Source organism: Pungitius pungitius, chromosome 16 (genome assembly GCF_949316345.1).
Source record: "Pungitius pungitius chromosome 16, fPunPun2.1, whole genome shotgun sequence".
Lineage (NCBI taxonomy): Eukaryota > Metazoa > Chordata > Actinopteri > Perciformes > Gasterosteidae > Pungitius > Pungitius pungitius.
This window is the reverse complement of record NC_084915.1, coordinates 16,956,005-16,978,424: the sequence shown is the minus strand read 5'-3', so window position 1 is coordinate 16,978,424 and position 22,420 is coordinate 16,956,005. Positions and strand designations below refer to the sequence as shown.

At 42.9% G+C, this 22,420-nt stretch overlaps 3 protein-coding genes across 6 annotated transcripts; 2 read left to right on the top strand and 1 right to left on the bottom strand.

Moving 5' to 3' along the window:
* Positions 1-2,934: 2,934 nt before the first annotated feature.
* cldn2 (claudin 2) lies at positions 2,935-7,229 on the bottom strand. Of its 3 annotated transcripts, XM_037467280.2 has the most exons (3): positions 7,143-7,229; positions 6,003-6,400; positions 2,935-5,448 (listed from the first exon to the last, which is right to left on the bottom strand). In XM_037467280.2, exon 3 carries the CDS (start codon positions 4,923-4,925, stop codon positions 3,924-3,926), a length of 1,002 nt encoding a protein of 333 aa, XP_037323177.2. In that variant the 5' UTR covers positions 4,926-5,448; positions 6,003-6,400; positions 7,143-7,229; the 3' UTR covers positions 2,935-3,923. The 3 variants fall into 3 exon arrangements, with proteins under 3 accessions (XP_037323177.2, XP_037323176.2, XP_037323179.2); XM_037467279.2 differs by lacking the exon at positions 7,143-7,229 and having other exon boundaries at positions 6,003-6,594; XM_037467282.2 differs by lacking the exon at positions 7,143-7,229 and having other exon boundaries at positions 2,935-4,756; positions 6,003-6,590.
* A 3,476-nt stretch (positions 7,230-10,705) lies between these two features.
* Positions 10,706-17,136, top strand: slc25a14 (solute carrier family 25 member 14). 2 transcript variants are annotated; one of them, XM_037468367.2, is made up of 9 exons: positions 10,706-10,866; positions 11,507-11,611; positions 12,452-12,552; positions 13,257-13,351; positions 14,635-14,720; positions 14,861-14,956; positions 15,044-15,168; positions 15,250-15,463; positions 15,631-17,136. In XM_037468367.2, exons 3-9 carry the CDS (start codon positions 12,494-12,496, stop codon positions 15,670-15,672), a joined length of 717 nt encoding a protein of 238 aa, XP_037324264.1. In that variant the 5' UTR covers positions 10,706-10,866; positions 11,507-11,611; positions 12,452-12,493; the 3' UTR covers positions 15,673-17,136. The 2 variants fall into 2 exon arrangements, with proteins under 2 accessions (XP_037324264.1, XP_037324263.1); XM_037468366.2 differs by lacking the exon at positions 10,706-10,866 and having other exon boundaries at positions 11,152-11,611; positions 12,414-12,552.
* Positions 17,137-19,210: 2,074 nt separating this feature from the next.
* On the top strand, positions 19,211-21,271 carry btg4 (B-cell translocation gene 4). The gene is made up of 4 exons (XM_037468369.2): positions 19,211-19,671; positions 19,993-20,130; positions 20,357-20,672; positions 20,759-21,271. Exons 1-4 carry the CDS (start codon positions 19,499-19,501, stop codon positions 20,996-20,998), a joined length of 867 nt encoding a protein of 288 aa, XP_037324266.2. The 5' UTR covers positions 19,211-19,498; the 3' UTR covers positions 20,999-21,271.
* Positions 21,272-22,420: the final 1,149 nt, after the last annotated feature.

Sequence of the window (22,420 nt, the reverse complement as noted above, 5' to 3'; positions counted from 1 at the left end):
CATGCAAACCCTTCCGCTGCTGGATTGACCCTTGTCCCTGCTCCCAGGAGGAAAATCTCTATTTTTAAACATCCACTCATCATTTTTAAACCAAGAATTTTCTTTTTAAAGTTAAATCTTGATTGGTGGTGATGAGCCATGAAGAATATCACTTTATTTAACATGTTTGCTTTCACAGAAATTATTAAAAAGGGGAGGTGAAATAATAATTAAAGTAGTGAAGCACGATCAATGATTTTTTTCTCTAATTTTTTTTACCGCATAACTAATAGATATTGTGAAAACACGGCACTCTGTTATCAAATATGTGCAAATCTGCATAAATCTCAAAAAAATAATAGTGAACTTTGGATGAAGCCTGGTTCAATCACTTTGTTTCATTTTGTTGACATAGGAAGTTATGGATATCTCTTTATATAATTATATAAATCCCAAAATACTGTCAACAACAAGAGAAAATAAACATCTCCATGTATGTTATAGGGTAATAAAAATAGCCCCTTTGAAATCACCATGAAACTTCTCCAGCAGATCCCACATTGTGGAATGTAATTTTTGCGTTTGCAAATGTCACCGTGACTTAACTTCTGATGAACTTCTGAAAATCTTGTTTGGAGGGTGGAAGCACAACGTGAACGTTATGGACAAACCACCTCATAAGGATGGAAACCCACCGGGTGGTCCTTGACATGTGCTGTGCTTTGGAGATACAAACAGTGCGTGTGCGTGTGTGTGCCTGTGTGTGTGTGTGTGTGTGTGTGTGCGTGTGTGCGTGCGGCGAGTTTAGTTAAACTCTAACCCGGCTGGCTGACGTCCTGCTCCGGGCCCCCGGAGACCTCAGGAGAGACATCTGGCCCCGATGGGACTATTTTCCACTGAGAGTCACACACACAGAGAGATGGTTTGTGACGCTGGTTAATGACGCTTCAGCTGCAGCCACTCAGAGCGCCAGCTGCCATCACAGCAGCCTGCAGGAAAAATACAGAACACGGCAATATTCAATTCATAATTAGCCTTGAATGTCTGTAAGGCCGATGCTTTTTGGGGGGTTTATTTATTCGAGTCAGTGCGAGGAACCTTTAACTGAACCAGCCTCAGTTTATTCCTAATCGTCTCTAAGGAGCTGGTTAGTTTTTATTTTTTTTAATGCCTTCAGATCCTGGTGAAAGTGGAATGTAGCCGCTGTGTGAGACTGTTACATCACCAAGGCCGCCTCGCTCGCTGCTTCCAGAAGCCTCGTATCAAGATGCCTGTAACAAAAGTCCTTTCTGAAGAAAAAAAAAAGACAGTATCAAGGTGTAATTCCTGTTTTGGCAGCTGTGGAGGTTAAATCCAGGTGGTGATCAGTGTCACGTGATCAGTGTCACGTGGTCTGCTTATTTGAGTTCGTCCTCGCACTGATGCTGGTTGTACTTGTCCCCCGAGTGTTGAAAGGTTTTGATTTTTAAGACCCAGCCAGGACGTTTTCTCAGTGGCCAAATAGGATTTTTCCAAAGCTGATGATGTAAATAGCAAAGAGTTGACGTCGCTTTTAAATTTGCTCCATAAATCAACAAAAACATTCACTTGAGCCAACTTGCTTACTTCTTATCTCATTGTTAAATGAAAGAGATCTTATCACTGAATTCTAAAAGCTGGTCTTTAAGTCTGATGTCATAATTGTATCGCTTTACTGCAGGTTTAAAGTATGTTGTTATGTTGTGCTGTGTTATGTTTGCCCATGTTGGTTGAAAAGACGGCATCTGCGTGATAAACGGTGCTCATTCACTGTACGTTTGTGGGATGTTTGTCTTTCCCACAGTCTCAGTGTGTGTGTGTGTGTGTGTGTGTGCTTGTTATCCACTTATCTCTGGTGTTCAATCGGTCATATGTGTGTTGGCTGAACCTTTCAATGTACTAACAGGACTTAAGGTCCTTGTAATAAGCATTTGTAAATAAGGCCCTTATAAGTCCTCGCATGATGCTTATTAACATTAATATACGGCTCTTTTCCTGCTTTGCACAGAGTGGCTGTAAAAAATTTTTAAAAAGCACCGCAAACATTTATTAAGCTCAAAATGAATAATTTGTTTGTTAACACTTAACAACGCTTTAGTTAAAATCATCCAAACAGGGTATTTAATGTTGACACACCATGCGCCGAGGCCTCTCAGAGAGGCCCAGGTGCTGGTAGTCGACCTCGGGTGTAGACGATCGTCTTTGGCACCGCGAGATTAAACACCGGGATGATCATCAGATGACCCAGAACACCAAGTGCCTCCAAGTGGATGAGCAAAAAGCCAAAGTAAAGGTTTCTAAAAAACCCAGAATCAAACAATACACGTTTACAACACACAATAATGTGGATATGCATTTTACAAGGCTTCATAAAGGCATTACTACCCGTTAACACTCATCAGAAGGACTCGACTATGTAACTATGACTGTAACTGCTGCTCTCACCATCCAGCTGTAGGTCAGAGTGAAACTGCGTATTGATCGGACTAAACCGGTGGCTTTGTTTGTTTAGGTTTGTTTGTGTCGATCTTCTGTTTGCCTCCAGTTCAGGGCCGAGATCTTTTCCCCATTCTGGACTCTATATTTGTGGACGTGCACTCTGTGAAAGAGCCTTCGTGTGCCGGTTATCGCATGTTTGGTACTTGAAAGCTGTTGATTTTCAAGGCATTGAAGGGTTTTTGTTCCCGAATGTTTTTGTTCTGATAAATCTCCGAAATTCGTACGTCGTTTTTCAGTCTGGATACAAAACTCTGCATGTGGTTCAGAAATGAGGATTAGAGGGCTCACAGATCTCTGCACTCACAATCATCCACAGTGTGCCACATGGAGGGAAAACATTGAACAAACGCAAGTTTACATTTATCGCCAAAGAAAAAAAATACAGGACCAGATTTTGTTTTTGAAATCACGGTTTGTTTTAATGCTCTGTAAAAAGTGATAAATCTGTAGAAAATGTAAATCAACTGAGACCCTGCGATATGGCGGATTGGAGGTGGATTGATGTTCAGACTGGTTAATAAAAAAAGGGATCTTCACACTAATGTGTATAAATATTCGTCCAGAGGAGGGAAGAAACCCCCCCCCCCCCTGCTGATGCTGCAGATTCAGCAAACAGCATTCAAGTTTCAACCTGAATATATTTAACTGTCAAACCAAATGAAAGAACATGTTCACACTGCAATGAAAATAATAAGGCACACAATTCATAAGCTGGAAAAACGCTATTGATAGTTTTTTTTTAGTTGTAATCAGGTAGAAAAGAACATTTTGATTTGGGTTACAGCATAACAGGACCAACATGTTCTCAAGTCACCAGTAAGTCTGTGAAAATGTTGCAAGTTTTGTGGGATTTTTCCATCATCAAATTTGTAATTTTTAGTCACGTGAGAACAATCCTCTGGTAAATATTATTGTCAATGTGCTGGATTTAGGGTTTAGTTGCTAAAACATCAACTGACGGATCAAATCTTTTCTGGATTAAAACTGACGAAACCGTTCGAGACTAGAAACGACCAAATCAATTAATTGCATGTTTCCAGGATCAATTCAACTTCACAGACAGCATCGTTTTTAGCATTTTCTTCTCTTAACAAAATGATCAATGCCTGCATGGGTCAATCAATAAAAACAGTCAATGCAACATAATCAAAGGGTCGCTCTGTCTTTTCAACACATGCGCCTGACAGTATAACTTTTCCACTTTTCCACTTAACAGAGAGAAAAAGTGTGTCATGTGACCAGAAGATGTAGAGAGAAAACTCTGTCAAAGGGTCCCTTGTGATCTGTCACTTTATTAAACCAGACTTTAGAAGAGGCTTAAACCCACCAGAGATCATACTTTAAAACCACTGAAGTCCTGATCAGAACCGAGGACAAACACATGTGAGCTGTGAGGCGTTTGAAGGTGTGATGGAGTGATGGTGACCTCAGACGTAACCCGTGATGTCATATCCTGCCGCGGCGGGCTTCTTGGCTCCCTGGACTCCGTGTGCGGTGGACTGGGAGCTGTGGCTGGTGCTGCGGACCATCGCCTGCCCCCTGGAGGCCGCGGTGGCGCCCCCCGCTTGCAGGCTGGGGTTGTGGTAAGTCTGCGAGGTCGTCCGCGGCCCCGCGGCTCCCGGCACGCCGACGCCCGCCGGGTACGGGTAGCCTCCGGCGCGCCGCCTCCCGCGGCCGCCGTCCTGCTCCTCGCAGCAAGACGCGCTCAGCATCCCGCCCCCCAGCATGGTGACGAGCGAGGACGCCAGGCCGACGTACAGACACTCGCCCAGCTCGAACTTCATGCTGGACGGCAAGTCCGGCCGGTAGAAGGTCTGCACCACCTCGTGCGTCGTCCACGACACCGGTATGAGCGACAGGAAGCCCGCGGCGAGGAACAGACCCCCGCTGGCGCCGGCCACGCGGCTCTTGGCCGCGCCGGCGCCCTCCAGGCAGAGCGTGCACTGCATCCCCAGGGCCGCGATGGCGATGGCGAGCACGGACAGCACGATGGAGATGACCATGAGGGCCCGGGAGGCCTGCAGGTCGGGGGACAGGGCCAGCATGGAGTTGTAGGTCTCGCATTGGAAGGCCCCCGTGCTCTGGTAGACGCACTCCATCCACAGGCCCCTCATGTTGGCCACCGCCGTCACGATGTTGGAGCCGATGTGGGCGGAGATCCGCCAGTACGGGAGCACGGTGGCCACCACGGTGCCCAGCATTCCCAGCAGGCCCAGGAAGAAGCCCATCAGCTCCAGAGCGGCCGACGCCATGGCGACAACTGTGATGGAGGAGCCCCGCCCCCCCCAGACAGCAAATCCGTCACCGTTTTTCTCTTTTTCTGACGAATAAGTCGACTCGAGTCTCTGAAACGTTTCCATTTCTGTCTGAAGTTCATTCAAGCGTTGCTTCGTGAGAGCTAACCTGAAGACGCTACTGGCTGTTAGCATTGTTAGCGCACTAAGCTATTTGCTCCCAAATTTGCTAACCAATATTTTACTTCGATACGACTTTTTTTTAACCATTTCATTCATGAGATCTATGATTAATTCAATTGTAATGATTATGGGATGGTCCCCCAGAACTGTATTTCATGAACAAAAAGTTCAACTTTTGGTACATTTCACTGTTTCACTGTAGAGTTTTAACAAGTTAAATCACACACAAACAGCCAAACACAAGCTGCTTTTTAATAAAATAACTAAACAGTGTTAGTGTTGATGGGGAGACGTTTGTAGGTGTCTTTCAGCTATTTCAGTACCGGTCTGCTGTTATAATTGTTTTCATTAAGAGGGAGAAATCCCTGTTATCTCTCATCACAAAATTATTATTTACAGCTGGCAGGCTGATGCGTCGTCTGCTGGTAATTACAGTTTGGGATGTGTGACGCTTCACCTGTGTCTGGAAACTGGCTGGATCGACGTGGTAAAGTCCAAACCTCTGTCCAAACAGTTCTTGTTATGACAAATCAAACTGTGAAAAGACGACCACGCCTTTAAATTCTTAGGTTAATTTCCGTGTTGTTTGTCTTTGTTGTATTATTTTCAGATTCACATATTTTCAGGGACTGAATTATTTATTGTTTTCTTCAAGTTTAGCTGTAACCGAGGTTTCTGCTCTTTTGAAACTCTGCTTGTCGTGTAGATTTAAAAACTCAACTGCTGAGAGCCAGACATCATTTAAATGTTCAATTTCCATATTTCAAATAGCGCGAGACACTAAAGCAAAAAACATTTTCATGCACCGGAGATTTTGATTTTGATAAAGCGTCTTCTTTCAGACATGTGGAAATATTTACTTTAATGCTTTGCCTTTCGGCACCTGTACATTTCTCCTAAATTCACCAAAAGGATGACAGTAAATACATGGATTTGTAATCAACTGATGAGGTTACATGGTGGAACCTGTTAGTTTTTGCACCCTGTATGTGTCCAAGCAACATTTGTGTCACTTGAAATCACTGTAGAGTAATGTACCACTCTCTCTCTCACACACACACACACACACAGCCCACTTCCATTCATTACCTGAGAATACTGCAGATTTTGGGGGAGCCAGACGGCGGACCCGTTGAGGATTCGACGGTGTTCCTTTGCTGCAGGAGCTGAAGTTGCAGCCGTGGCGGAGGACGAGGAGGAGGCGGAGGACGAAGAACGCGGTGTAGATGCAAATTCGCTGCTCCTGCTCCCTCAGACCTGAAACCAAGTGGCTCTGCTTCCAAACCAGCACTGTTACTCTGCTGGCCGCATCGGACCACGGCAGCCGGAGAAGTGCGGTCCTCGCAGTTTGAGACACTTCCTGTCCCTTAAAGAAACAATAAGCCAGGACGATGGACGCTGCTTCGTAACATTGTCTCTCTTCCTCCGTCGGACAATCTGTTGCCTTCGTTAAAGTGTCGAGTCTCTGTGATCCTGACCTTCACCTCCTGCCATGCACACACACACACACACACACACACACATATCATTACCAGCCTCGTTAATCATTCCTTCAAACAGGTGTTGCAACGTTCAGCAGAATCCCAATCGTTGAAGCTCTTAATTTTCTGTACACTGTAATTGAGTGAAAAAAAAAACATGTAATTTAGCAGAAAACATTCAGGTGTCCTATTGCTTGACGAAAAGAGCTAACGAAAGTCTCTTCGGTTTGCAAAAATAAGAAAAGAATGTTTGTGAGCAGCCTTCTTGCATTTATATTTGAAGTCAGAGATGGAATGAACTCGCTTGAAGCACTGTTTTTTCATTCATTAATCTGTTTTCTTTTTTTCTTTTACATGTTTGTATTTTAGTTATAGTTTTTTTTTATAGCTTTCTCCTTCCTTCATGCTTTCATTTTCTCCTGCTGCTCGTCTCCTTGGTGTTGACTATTAAGTTAGGATTTCAAAGGTGGAGACTAAATGACTTGAAGATTTCTTCCATCTTTTTTTTTTTTCACTGTAGTTAATTAAATCCAAACACCTTAAATGCCTGCTCTATTTTTGATGGCAACTTTCAGAGTCCATACAAAAAAAACAACTGCCATAACATACTTTGAATTTACGACTCATTAAAGCTGAGACCAAACTTGGCCGCCTGCCGAACGTCACCATCCATCAACTGTTTGCTGGGTTGTCCGTTTGAAGACTGCTGCTGCTGAGAGCTCCGAGAATACTAACTAACACTACATACCATGTCAGCGTGGCTCCAGGTGTGCCCTCCTTTGTCGGCCGGTGGCGCTGTCATCCGGACGGTCTGTACGCGTCGTCGGCGTCTGTGTTGGTCGCTACAGTCGCCACAGTTCGCTTGAGCGTCCCGGGCCGGGGGGGTGGGCTCGAACCTTTTGGGTTTCTGATCCCTCCGGTCGGCCCCCCATCGCATTGCAGCATAGTCATAATGAGATTAGCGTGTAATCCAGTCACTTCCCCTGCAAAAGCCGAGCGAGGGGGCAACGTCCACACACACACACACACACACACTTAGAAACACTGAGGCATTATTAAAAATCAAAGGGAGGCATTATCCATTATTATTAACGGGGCAGCTAAGGTCGGCCTATGACCCCTGTTAGGCCTGCACTTATGACTGGCTGGTGTTCAGCTATAGTGAATATAGAGCGTCCTAATGATGATAGAAGAAACACCAAAGCACTTATTCAGTACTTTGTTGTCGATGGATTCATTCTTAACTTTGACATTCAAGTGCAATCGACTTGAATTCCTGTTGTGCTATACACTCACCGGCCACTTTATTAGGTACCCCATGCTAGTAACGGGTTGGACCCCCTTTTGCCTTCAGAACTGCCTCAATTCTTCGTGGCATAGATTCAACAAGGTGCTGGAAGCATTCCTCAGGGAGTTTGGTCCATATTGACATGATGGCATCACACAGTTGCCGCAGATTTGTCGGCTGCACATCCATGATGCAAATCTCCCGTTCCACCACATCCCAAAGATGCTCTATTGGATTGAGATCTGGTGATTGTGGAGGCCATTTGAGTACAGCGAACTCATTGTCATGTTCAAGAAACCAGTCTCAGATGATTCCAGCTTTATGACATGGCGCATTATCCTGCTGAAAGTAGCCATCAGAAGTTGGGTACATTGTGGTCATAAAGGGATGGACATGGTCAGCAACAATACTCAGGTAGGCTGTGGCGTTGCAACGATGCTCAATTGGTACCAAGGGGCCCAAAGAGTGCCAAGAAAATATCCCCCATACCATGACACCACCACCACCAGCCTGAACCGTTAGATACAAGGCAGGATGGATCCATGCTTTCATGTTGTAGACGCCAAATTCTGACCCTACCATCCGAATGTCGCAGCAGAAATCGAGACTCATCAGACCAGGCAACGTTTTTCCAATCTTCTATTGTCCAATTTCGATGAGCTTGTGCAAATTGTAGCCTCAGTTTCCTGTTCTTAGCTGAAAGGAGTGGCACCCTGTGTGGTCTTCTGCTGCTGTAGCCCATCTGCCTCAAAGTTCCACGTACTGTGCGTTCAGAGATGCTCTTATGCCCACCTTGGTTGTAACGGGTGGTTATTTGAGTCACTGTTGCCCTTCTATCAGCTCGAACCAGTCTGGCCATTCTCCTCTGACCTCTGGCATCAACAAGGCATTTCCGCCCACAGAACTGCCGCTCACTGGATGTTTTTTCTTTTTCGGACCATTCTCTGTAAACCCTAGAGATGGTTGTGCGTGAAAATCCCAGTAAGATTAGCAGTTTCTGAAATACTAAGACCAGCCCTTCTGGCACCAACAATCATGCCACGTTCAAAGTCACTCAAATCACCTTTCTTCCCCATACTGATGCTCGGTTTGAACTGCAGGAGATTGTCTTGACAATGTCTACATGCATAAATGCACTGAGTTGCCGCCATGTGATTGGCTGCTTAGAAATTAAGTGTTAACGAGCAGTTGGACAGGTGTACCTAATAAAGTGGCCGGTGAGTGTAGATGTGCTCATTGTGATACATTTTGCTATTCGCTGTTCTGGAGGCGGGCGAAATATGAAACCAACATCGGTTTGCATTCCTTCTAATGAAAGTTTAATAATAATGTTTTATTCATGTTTTTCTAGTTTGGAAAAAGGGCTTCAACTGCATTTTGTTGTGAAACCCTGGTTTGGCGCTAGCGATTAGTGCTAACATTGCTAGCAATTAAGCATAAGCTAATCGAAAGATTAACGGCTACATATGAATGGTAAAGTCTGGCTGTATGTTAGATCGACTTAAGCAAGCCCCGTTTTTCATGTGGCTCTTTATAGGTTCTGTAACTGTAGCATGACAGTATGCTGGAATTAGCAAGCTAGCTAGTGTGAGATGTATGTACCTGTGTGTGTGTGCGTGTTTTTACATTCTCTTTCTCATAGATGTTGTGACAATGCAGGAAATAACGCTGTGACCATATAAGGCAAATATGGGAACTGAGGGATGAAGGACTACAGGACGCGTGAAGATAAATCACCATCTGACACAGTACACCTAGCACGGAATGGTACAGAGGGGAGATCACAGAGAACCTCCCGTGCAACAACCATCCAGGAGGAACCGGTTCAAACTAGTTTTCAAAGGCATGAGAAAGTTGCTCATGTTCTCTTTTTATCTTCTAAATAAACGTTAAGCTTTTTGACTTTAATTGAGTGACGTATCGGGTTCTTCTCATCAACCAACTCTGAGGGATCGGAGATCTCGACACTAGCCGACCAGCCAGCCGCTAAATTAGATAAATTGTATAAACTTAATGTTGTTTGCACATTACTATCATCCAATTAGAGAGTATTTTCAACTAATTCAACGGATACGGCAATGACTGTACTTTACACAGTGCTCCAAATGTCACTATATAGCCAAAGATATGGGGACATATTAGGATGACCTGACATCAGGATTTAGGCCGGACCGTCCGTATTTCCAATGCCACGTGCAGACGCGTATCTGTCCTCCTTTTTGAGTTGCGCTGGGACTTAAAACTACAACATGCTGCTTATTACTTTCAAGTGCTCGGACATAACATCACAGAACAGAAGCTAGCCATAATCAAAGATTAAATAATGCGGGATTGAAACTAGTAAGCCCTGACCTCAAGTGTACCTATTTAAATGACGACGGTAAAGAATGTATGTATATATCGCAATGGGATGTTGTTGATAATGGTAATATCTAAAGACATGTGATGATTACACATATTTAGACATTAAGCAAAAACAGTAACGAAGTAAAGCAGCAGCTGGGCTGCGGATTAATGCACGGAAATTGATTAAATGTATAAAGTTTAATATTGATTTGATGTTATCTGATAGATGGAACATGATGATGATTTTAATTGTATTTGAAAAGTAAGTGGCACACAACTAGTACCATATGTGTGCTTTTAATTAGTTGGTAAAACAACATCTATCAATCAAGCACTCAATTTTTATTTTTTTTAATTGAAATGCATTGACAATGAAAATATCCGGTTGTTTGGATTGATTGATGTTCCATCGTATTTCCTAATCATTATGGCATTCTGTCATTCCAGATCTACTTTCCTTCATTGTAAAGCTCTTTGTGTTTTATTTTGTATATTAAAGGTGCGATACCAATAACGTTGAATGTCATTACTATCATCATTATAACTATATAAATTATTAGTCCCAAATTTAGGCGTACAAAGGACGTGATGTTGGAACATTTCTGATCGGTGGGAGATAACTACCTCCAGAAGATGGCGGTAAAGAGTGTGTCTGCTGCCGTTTAAGCCTCGAAGAAGAAGAAGAAGAAGCTTATCTCTGGTTTATTTGACATTAGCTGAATTGAAAAGCTAACAGCGGACAATAAGTTTCTGCTTGTACTTTAGTTAAGTCAAGCTGTATTTTAAGTCATGGAAAACCAACTCAAGTAGCAGTTGGCGGATATTACTGACTCTAGAGGTACGTGACATTTCCGCTGAAGGCAAGATAACTAACTTAGTTGCTAACGGAGGAAGATGCTAACAAGCCCGCTGGTTACTTCCACAAGTGTTAGCCGACTAGCTGTTAGCCTAGCAATAGCCATCTGCTACGATGTAACGTTAAGGTAGCCGTTAGCAATAATTATAACGGCCACTTCCAATGAATTAAAAACACGTTTTTTTAACGTTTAAAATTCATACATCACGGATAAAATTAGTTATGTCATCTATTTGCATACCTTATCAACGTTAACGATAATAAACACATTTATTTAACATTTTGGTGAAAATAAATTGTTGTTCGAGGGCTCTTCCCCACTCCCTGAGACGTAAACCAATTAAATTGCTTAAATTTCTGATTGACTGGACTCGTAGCCAATAGCTAACCGCGCTACAAAAACGACGCATATCGCGGTGTCTCTCTCTCGCTCTCTCGCTCCCTCCTCGGTGTGCGGCGCAGCGGGCTCCTCTTTCCGGCGCAGTTCGCTTTGGATGCTGATGCTGAGGCTTCTCGCTGATCTGTAGCATCGCTAGGTCTTCTACGTTTATCGCCATGTTGTATTGTCTGAGGCTGCAGCACTGCGTTGACCTCTGTCTGGGCGGCCTGCTGTTGTTTTTAGCGGTGGGGCTGCAGCAGGTGGAAGCAACATCCTCTGCGGAGATGATCGACTTGAACTGGAAGCCGTTCATCTACGGAGGGATGGCCTCGATTGTTGCAGAATTTGGTAAGCTACGTGATGCATCACCTCAAACAGATATTGCAACTCTGCTGCATTTTTCTTAGTAAGCCTATACACTGTACTTCCAATGGCAGCTAATGTTCTATGCAAATAGTGTTTTTTTCATATTTTCATATTTGCAAACACAGGAAAATGTTGGATCCAGCTGAATAAAATGTCCAAGCACCGTGGTACACATTACATGCATTGTCCATCCGCAAATGCCGATGTACACAATTCACCAAGTTATAAATCAAGTCAGTTTGTTGGTAAACATCCTGCTTCCTTTCTTTACAGCAGTAATTAACCCGACACCACCGTCAGTACATTGGAGTTGCAGAGCTGGGATCAGTTACAAATATTGGTTGCAGGATTATTTAAATAGTGCATAAAAATGTAATTCAGATGATACTCATACAAACACCGTAAGGCATTATTCAGTTAAGTGCTGCCGTATAAGCTATATTACCCATTTGTCGAGTTGCTATTTTCGTTTTTAAGAATTAGGGACACGAACCAAGTTCTACTAGCTATTTTTAGTAGATATTTATGTTGCTTTTAATTTGTTTTATATTTCTTTTCTGTTGCACAAAAATAAAGATTGCTGACTAGCAAAATTTTTCTTGTTTAGAATGTTGAATAAAATGTGTCATACTCCGACTTTTAACCGTAAAACACAATAATGTATAATTCATCAATATTTGGTACCAAATACCCTCAATGTGCAATAATTATTGACTCCACTACATGCATTTTCTTTTCCTATTATGGTTGTTGTTATTCTTATTCTCACATTTTGAATCCTCAGGGACCTTTCCCATTGACCTGACAAAGACTCGCTTACAGGTCCAGGGTCAGTGCCAGTACACGGAGGTGCGCTACAAAGGCATGTTCCACGCCCTCTTTAAGATCGGCAAGGAGGAAGGCATCCGAGCGCTCTACTCTGGGTATGCAAAAGGTTTTTACTAAGTCAAACGCACTCTTTAGCCTCTTTGAATGCAGCAACCTTCCCCCGAGGAGGAACTTGCTACTTTTCACCCTCAGGGACCGATTTTTGAATGAAGTTCTGGGTGTATTTTAACCCTGTATAAGTTCCTGTGGGAGGTGAAGCGCACAAACTTTTAGGCAGGAGTCTGCTTCATCCGGGGTAGGAAGGAAGGAAGGACAGAATCGATTTAGGATCAGCCTGCTTTTGGTTTGATAGCATTTAAAGTCATGTCAGGTTTTTCTGTCGGGTTCCTGACAAAAGAGCGAGAAAGAGACGGACAGTGCAGCAGTTCTGTGAATAATTTTTAAAAAACACACCTATCTATTTACAATCAAGAAATGAAAGTTTCTTTCTAAAAGCAGTGATTTGGTTTTATTACAGAGAGCTGTTTTACTTTGTGGGTGTTTTTGAAATGCGTCGTCTCTGAATCCAACGAGAGATGTGAAAAGAATCCCATTGGAACAGGAAATTTATTCCAGCTCCTCTTTGACTATCAAAGCAGCGGCAGGGATTCAAGTGATTAAGATTCCTCTCTGCTTTGGAGTGATAAATCCTCAGCATTATCGCCATTGCGACTGACATGTTGGGGACTGGAACACGGTTAGTTTCACCTCTGTGTCTGCTTTCAGTTTGTCGATGAGCATTCTTTACTCTTCCTCTCAGGATTTCTCCGGCTCTGTTGAGACAAGCTTCCTACGGGACGATCAAGATCGGAACCTACAATTCTCTAAAGAGGCTGTTTGTGACTAATCCAGAAGGTGAGTCTTCCACCTTTTGAATTCCTTAATCTTAATGCTCGACATCTACCGCCTGAAAACCACAGAAGGAGACTATTCACCCAACGGTGAAGGTTCAGAGACCGGTCTCCTAACAATGAACTTCAGGAGGTGGTTTGAATGGGACAGAGTCAGAATCCTTCGTTTATGTCCTCGAAAACCCTATAAACGAGAAAAAAATGTATCTCGACATTTCTCTTTAGTTGAGAATTGACTACTTTTTCCACCTGGAAGGACAAAGTGACGTTCCAGATGGCGTTGACGCTCGGTCTCCTGAACGCTCAGCGGGGCAGCGCTGGGATGTTGACGCAGACTCCACACCACACCGGGTCGGATGGGTCGTGACAACCTTTTGTTGTTCCGCCTGGGAGCGGACTCCCTGTGTTTACCCACCGGCACTGATATGAAAGCCAACCGAGAGCCTCCAGGAAGGGCCTCGTATGGAGAGCACCCTTCTATTTATCGGATTGAAAGGAAAACGGACACATTTTCCCTTGTTCTGAGACCCAAAGAGACGACACATATAAGGCCATGCTTAAGAAAGGATCAACCTTTTTGTCTGATGCGTCAGCATATATGTGCACAGAGTAAGAAGAAATACTATTGCAACAAAAACAAGGCCAATAAATGAACATCCGCTGGTTTTATTTGTTATTTCTCTTTTTTTTGCACATTTTCCTTCTTTATTCTCTTGCTCGCTTTCCTTATGCTCCACTCAATATTTTATGGCCAATTAGTGTACTCAAGATAAATCATTTATATAAAACGGAGCAGATCAAGGAAGAGTAAAGCGTTACGTCTTCTTTTTGTTTTCTTAAAGGTCGATGTAGACGTCTTTGTGAAAGGGGCTCGTTTACTTAAGTTGATTCGCATCTCATGTTTGTGCGAATGAGAGGCTGTCGAGATGTACAAAACCTCACAATCACCCCTTAGTGTGATTAAACAAATCGTATTTATTTTATTAGGGTATTATATGCTGGAATAGTACATAACCCCCTCATAGTGTGAACTCACAGTGAACAAGTCGAGTAATAAACCTCCTGTTTGGCAGCAGTGAGTCAGCAGCAATGAATCAGGGCAAATGTCTTTGTGCCTTCGGTGGGATTATTGAAAAATATTGATTTTAAATCAAATTCTAATAAAGCAGTTGAAGGAATCCAGTCGGCGGAGGAGGCGGCTCTCGTTTCTTCTTTTTCCGTTCTGTTTGCAATCTGAACATTTTGGCGGCGTGTGTGAATCGGCGTTTCCTGTGTTTTTCACGTCAGATGAGACGATGGTCATCAACGTGTTCTGCGGCGTTGTGTCCGGAGTCCTGTCCTCTTCTCTGGCCAACCCCACTGACGTCCTCAAGGTGATCCCCCAATACATCCGTACCAGTGCAGAGATCAATATCAAGACCCTCTTCGACCATTTTAATTCCATGCTTCTGCCACTGAACACAAAATGTCCTCCTGTGTGGTCTTTAAATCGTTGTTTGTGTGTCTGTCCCAGATCAGGATGCAGGCGCAGGGCAGTTTGCTCCAAGGCAGCATGATGTCCAACTTCATGAACATCTACCAGACCGAGGGCACCAGAGGGCTGTGGAGGGTCAGTCCTGCTTTACTCCCTCTGGAGACTCTTTGCTCTACTTAAGGTTCTGTTTGAGGTTTTTTTTTTTCTCCTCGTCCTCCTCAGGGTGTCATCCCCACAGCACAGCGGGCGGCCATCGTGGTCGGGGTGGAACTTCCTGTCTATGACATCACAAAGAAGCACCTCCTTCAATCGGGCCAGATGGGAGACACTATCATGACGCATTTCATGTGGGTTTGGACTCCTCCTTCGCGATCGTGCTTGTTCGGCGCCGTTTCTGTCCGTTCACCCGTGTGGCGTGTTTTGCGCAGCTCGAGCTTCACGTGCGGCTTGGCCGGGGCGCTGGCGTCCAACCCCGTGGACGTGGTGCGGACCCGCATGATGAACCAGCGCGTTTCGTCGGGGGCCCCCATGTACAAAGGGACCCTGGACGGACTGATGCAGACGTGGAAGAACGAGGGCTTCTTCGCTCTCTACAAGGGGTTCTGGCCCAACTGGCTGCGGCTGGGTCCTTGGAACATCATCGTATCCTTCACAAAATGACACCATAGGAATGCAGTACTTGTTTACTACAATAATGTAGAATAAAATAAGGAATGTTGGAAGGAGCCCCAAAATCTAAATTTCTCCTCCTCTTGCCTGTTGTGCTGTGTGTACGTCCTGTGAAGCTTTTTCCTCAACGTCCGTCCCAGTTCTTCATCACCTTCGAGCAGCTGAAGAAGCTCCCGTTCTAAGCGGCGCAGGAGGCGGGACTTGGCCGGTCTGTTGGACTGTGTTGGGCGTAAGAAGGGTGTGAGCACGGCAGCACCCGGCGCTCATTCACAACCCCCCCACCCCCTCCCCCCCCCCAAATGTACGGCGATGATGCGACACTGCATTTGGTCATCTGCCTCCATGCTCATCCAAATCTTCTGTTCTGTGTCCCTTTTTCGGGTTTTAGTTTTTATTTATGGTCACTGGTTGTGTTTTTGTACTGTTGCCGCGGCGATCGCTCTCGCCACCGACACTCCACCAGGCAGCTAGATGTTCCCGCTGTAGCAGAAGACGGGACGTGGATTCCCTTCCAGGAGAACTTTTGCCTTTTTTTTAAAAAGACACCCACTTTTCACACATTTGGAGAAAAAAAACTGGATAATTAGTTATGTTTGTCGCAGAATATCCGTTCAGGTTTCTAAAAGCTGAAGGTGAAATTTTAAAATTGAACAACGTACACAAACCCAGCATTTTGAACTTTTTGCATCTGCATCTTGTTTTTAAGTCGGTTTAAACTGCTGAATGGGGAGGAAGAGTTGCATGAAAGAGATGCAGAGAGACCGGTATTAAGACTAAAGAGAAGGAGGAGAGTAGAACACCGTATTTATCTAAAAATTAGTACATTACAAAGCTCGAGGAGAACATTTTCATGCTTTTCTTGTAAGTTATGACCATATAAAAGGTTTTTTTGCTCCTGGATTTAAATTTCATTTCTCATAAAAAAAAATGTCATCTCATGAGCTGACATGCGACTTCACAGAGATTTGTTTGTACGACTTTAATCGCAGGTTTCTTTTCTCTTCATGTTAGCTCTCCTCCTGCAGCTCTGCCAATCATTCTTCTTCTATTCGTCACCTACAGAGACCCCGATACGCCGCCGTAACAGTTACGTTCAATATGACGAGAACATTTGTACATTGAGGTGCCTCAAAAAGTGCAGTTTAATCTGAAAATGGACCCGTTGTCAGACGATGACTCGACACTTTGTGTGTTTTGTTCTATTAATTACTTGTTCGGATTTGTTTCAGACTCATTTGAACACAAAACTCTGAACATCTGGGATCTCAAGAGTGAGTGAAGTTATACTTGAAACGAGCAAAAGTCTGAACCAAAGCCTTTTAAAATGAGCCTCTAAAAACCCTTCACAGCCAGACTGTGCTCTTCCTCCTCTCGGTCTGTATTTCTAAGCAAATTTTCACTCCCTATGAAGGTGTTTTACATTTTATCTTTTCTATGGATGCGTTTCTTTTTGTCACCTGCGCACTATTTGCACTATTGAGGCACATTTTTATAGCTGCAAGTCTTACATTGAAAATGCAGAGATTTAAGTTCAACTGCACACATAAAACAAACCAAATTGGAATAAGTTGTGTTTTTTTTAAATGTTTAATGCGCACACGTAAACTATTTAAGCATCGGTAAACATTTTCATGCTGTTTTGTTTGTATTTGGGTTTCCTAAAACCAGAGTCTAATATGAGTCCTCTTTCCTGTGTTTTAAGCGAGCAATCTTGGATTTTCATCATGGATGTAACAATAAGTCATTTTAATCTGTAGCGACAGGCGTTTAGTCCTGAATCTAAACGTTTTCTTCTCACAATCCTGTTACAGCTTTACGTCTTTTTTTTTCTTTCTGCACTTTGTTCTTAACGGTTCTCGATTGTAAAAATATAATTTAAGAAGCAGGTCCAAGATAATTCATTTACGTTTCAATAGATTTATTTTTCCATTAACTATCATGAATGCATTCAAAAACGTGTTGTGAGCTGCTTTGATTGGAGAAATATTTCAAAAGCACTTAAACTTAGTTAGTTTATTGATCGCAAGAGGCCAAAACATGTTTATCAAGCTGCTTTACATTTAATTGAGATACGTCTTATAGACATTTTGATTGATAACATTCGTTACGTTTTCTAAACTCCACCCAGGTAAAACAAACCAAATGGTTTTTAAATAACTTCTAATTCTTCATGTGATTCCATGAACGTGAGGTTAGCTGCAAACTCTCTACAAGCTTTTTATCTATTTGTGTTATTTTTATTTTTTTAAGTTCTGTTTATTTTGCTTGATCTGATTTGACCTGAATTATTTATTTGACTATTGAGTCCTCCCACTGGCATGGTTTGTTGAGATGTCTTGTCAACGTTTTTGTAGTTTGTTGCCTATTAAAAGAATACTTCCTCCACAAAATCACCAAATATGTATCAGTTCTTCAAAAAAGCCTCCACACTCAACCAGAATGGAAAAACAACAATAACACAACAGCAAAGCTATATGAAATAATCCTTTTTATATTGATTTTTGTATTGGCATCATTCCTCCAACTCAATTTTTTTATGGATATTTAGTTTTATTTTTTTATAAATGAATCATTTCTTTGAATTGTTTGTCTCTCAAAGAAGTTTCAGTCAAAATATTGAAGTCATTTTGATTTTCTGACACTAATTTGGTGCTCTGACAAAGCGAGAATGATTGAATATGAAGTATATTTTCTCTGTTTAGGTGTGTCATCGCTGTCTGTAACCTTGATGTTGGATGATTTTATGGTGGGATTCTCAGTGTCTGTGTTTTAAAGTTTTTCTTTGGGTTCAGCTTCATCAATTTCATCATATCAATTTAATGTTCACTCAAATAAAATATATGCTGTGATGTTTCTGTATCAGTTAGTGTCTTGTTTGTCGATGGGCAACAGCTGGATTTCAACTTTTAAATATAACATATATAGATAGATTCTTCCCAAATGTTTGTGTCTTAACTTTCTCTTAGTTTTTTTATTACATTTTTATTGGTCCAATATTGAGGGGAGACAGGCTGTTGCACACTGCTATTTTAGATATTCGTATTTGAGAGGGTTGGGTTCAATGGCACATTTTTCTTTGAGATGATTTTACTTCCTGCTTCTGTAGTTTGACTGAAAATATCAGTAACTGTTTACACTCCTACAATGGACACGTTTTTGGTGGAGATGGATGTTTTTGAGGCCTGTTCTTATTTAGAGCGAGTGACACAAACTAGTTACACTAGATTATTTTATAAGAATGCACGATTAACAAAAAAAACAGATTATCAATCAAATTACACTATATATTTAGGAATTTAATACTAAAATAATTATTTTGTTCATTTAGTCTGTCATCACTTTTACGTGAAGTTTTTGTTTCAAATTATTTAGCTCGTATTTCATTTTCAAGTGCAGAAACTTTTCTCTGACACATTTGGCAAAAGTGATTAGAAATCTAAATGAAGGTTACATTATAACAAATAAATAAAACGTATTCGTGAAACAAGAATCAAAACATTTTACTTACCATTTCCCACAAAGCCACGCTTTCATATTTGTTTTGTCTCTTTAAATATTTGCAGCAGCTCACACGCACGCACACACACACACACACACACACACACACACACACACACACACACACACACACACACACACACACACAGTGTAATCAGGTGAATGTGCTTCAGGTGAGCTTGTCACACATCTGAACTGTGGTTGTATTAAACCCCTGTGAGAAGCTCCGGTGGAAGTGACTGTTTTGTGTCTGATGTTTGTGGAGCTTCCTGATTGAGCTGCTGCTGCACAAACACACGCAGACCTATGTAGACATACGTGTTTTATTTTATCGGTGTCATTAGAGAGCAAAGCTGAGTTCTCTCTAGAGCTCCAGCAGCAAATATGTTTGCTTAAGTTGTCCGGCTTCCACTTAGTTTTAAGTATTTTTTTTTGTTTTTTTCCACCAGCGTTTTATTCTCCATAGAGCTTTTTTTATTTTTAGCTTTCAGGTTTTGAGGTCAGAGAGCCATGAAGGAGGAGATCGCCGCCGCCGTGTTCTTCGTGGCTCGACTGGTGAAGAGATATGGATGTCTGGACAACGAGGGCAGGGACCGCTTCGCGGCCGCCCTCACCTGCGTTCTGTTCGAGAACTACAAGAACCACTGGCACCCCAACGCACCCACCAAGGGTCAGGCCTACAGGTCAGCGACTCTCCTTTGATTCTGCCTGTTCAGGGCCCCGCCCGTAGACCACAACTTTTACTGGCCCGGCCTTAACGCTCGGCGCTGTTCAGCTCGGGTCAAACACAGACCGCTTAAAACGAACTCTTAAAGCCTTAAACCCTCAGAGACCTGTATGACACCTGTGAAGAGGTTGGACGTTATGAGGGTGATGGCACCTCGAATTTCTAATTTGAAAACCAGGGTAGAGGCTGGCCATTATCAACCAAACCTCTGGAAACTTTGTAAGCGAAATGGTGCTTTTTGAGTCCATGTGACACCGGATGTCTGCGGCTTCTCCAGGTGTCTCCGTGTGAACCGCATGCAGCTGCGGGACCCGGTGCTTCAGCAGGCCTGCAGTCGGAGCCCGGTGCGCTACGAGGATCTGGGCCTCCCCCAGGAGATGACAGTGTGGGTCGACCCTGGAGAGGTGTCCTGCAGGTCAGGTCTTCTATTTTATTTTAAGTCTCATTTTGTCAATTTAAAAGATTGGCAAATGTTTGCTCTTTTAATTTGTTTTTCGGGGAAGCTACTTTTGCCATGTGTGTTAGCTTAGCTTGCTAGCTTGTTTGCTCGCTTGCTAGCTAGTTTGCTTGCTAGCTAGTTTGCTAACTAATTGATATTTTATAGTCTTGTAAATATATCTAAACTGTCTTCCTCTTTGCAGGTACGGGGAGCGGAGCACGCCGTTCTGCGTCTCGATCGTGGACGGCTCCCGCCGTCCGGATCGGGAATTTTCCCGCCGAATTCACGACGCCGTTGAGCGGGCGAGCCGCGACGTCCCGTCCGGAAGCTCCTCGGACGAGGACGACTACAACGAGGAGGAGGAGGAGGAGGAGGAGGCGGCGGCGGAGGACCGGGGCGGAGACAAAAGCGCGAGCAGCTGCAACCTCTCGGCCGCCTGTCCCGCCTCGGTCGCCCCCGGCCCAAACCCGGAGCCCAAAACCATCCCAACGGTCAGCAACCCCAACAGCGTCTACCGGGTGAGACTCAACACCCGATGCGCACACGTTGTAGAAGTGATTTCTGGGAGCTGGTGTTATTCTTTTCTTTATTTCCTTCTTTATAGTTCAGCGAGTTTTCTCCGGGCGCCCCTCAGACCTGGCTGAGGGAGAAGAGGAAGGCCTTTGCGGTGGACGCGTTCCCCCCTCACCCTCACCCTTACCCTCACCACCCTCCTCCTCCTCCCCCAGCCGCGGGGCCGCCCCCCCAGTTCGGCGGCCAGAAGGGCTTCAAGTCCTACAGAGCCACGTTCACCTTCGCCGGGCCTCGCGTTGACAAGTACCACTGGGTCAGCAAATCCCGATGACCGGGGGGGGAGAAAAAAAGGATTACGGACAATCTACTTTAAAGGATAAAGCGTTTATGTGTATGATTTGTAAAATGTTTATGATGTAAAGTAATGCTGTTTAAGCATGTTTTTAAAACTTCCAAATATTCATGTAATTTTAAATGATCTCTTCTGTGTTTTTGTTTTTTTATAACTAATATTGGTTGTAGTGTGAATAAAGTAACATTGAACTGTCATTGAAAAGAAATAAATGCGTATTGTCAGCTTTGGTGGTTGTTCTAAAATTGTTCTTTTTTTTTTTTTTTTTTTGGTGAAATTTCAAGTTGATCTCTGGTTTCTTGTCCAGAGGCACATTTGACGTGACTTTAAGATGCATTATTTAAGTGAGTGATTTAGCCATACATGCACATTTTCAATCACACGCCAGAAGTCATGATTCTCAACTTTTAAGAATTTTGCACGCACCATTTATTATTTTGCTTCTGTTTTGTCTTCTCATATCAGCCAGTTGTTACATGTTTAGCTCCTCTGAATTTTTAAAAAGGAGCAACCTGCGGTTCTGAAAATACTGACGTTAATCTAGATTAGAGAACTTTTTTTGGGGGGGGGGGTGGCTCTTGGTTTTAGCAGTTAAGGTGAATTGTGCATATTGCTTTTGTTGGCTTTTAAAGATCTAACAGATGGAATGCTGCCCTCTATTTGTTTGGAGCAGGTCGATACACATTGCACCTTAAGGTGCTGTCTTTCCCCTGGATTTTGATATGATAAACCCCTTTTAAGTAAGGGATGACAAGAAAATACTCAAACACTGTTTACATTTGCATAAAATACTGTAAAAAAATCACTTTTTGAAGAGTTTGAACTGTTGATAATCTCTTGACATCTAAAATACTGCACTGGTGATGGTTCATGTTGTCCGATACAACACTGGAATCAAATCATAACACCTCTTAATGAATACAGATTAGAGATGAGAAAATGTATTGTCATCCATACAGCTACACAAGGGAACAAAATTAAGTATCGCTTCATCAGTCCAAAATAGAAATATTCATCAAAAAGGTGCATAGACAAACTTGCAAACAGCTGCGAGCTTCCAACTTCATGACAGGTTCAGTAGATAGCTACATTAAAATGAGAAAAGCCGTGTGTCCTGTTTAAATAAGAGGATATTCAATCAAATACCCTAATACTGGATTATTTACCCTATTCATCATTGTCCTCTATTAAAGTAAACTCATGTTTGTTAATATAATTCGTTACAACCTGATTAAAATGCATATGTCTGCCACGGTCCACTTTTAGCTTTGTTACTCAATAAAAAATACTGCAGTGAAGTAGCTTGAGACGTTTATTTTCTTGTTCAAAACAATACATATAAGCATCGTTGTCATAGCTAACAGAAAGACTGCATAGTCTTGCGCATCGATTAAAATATCA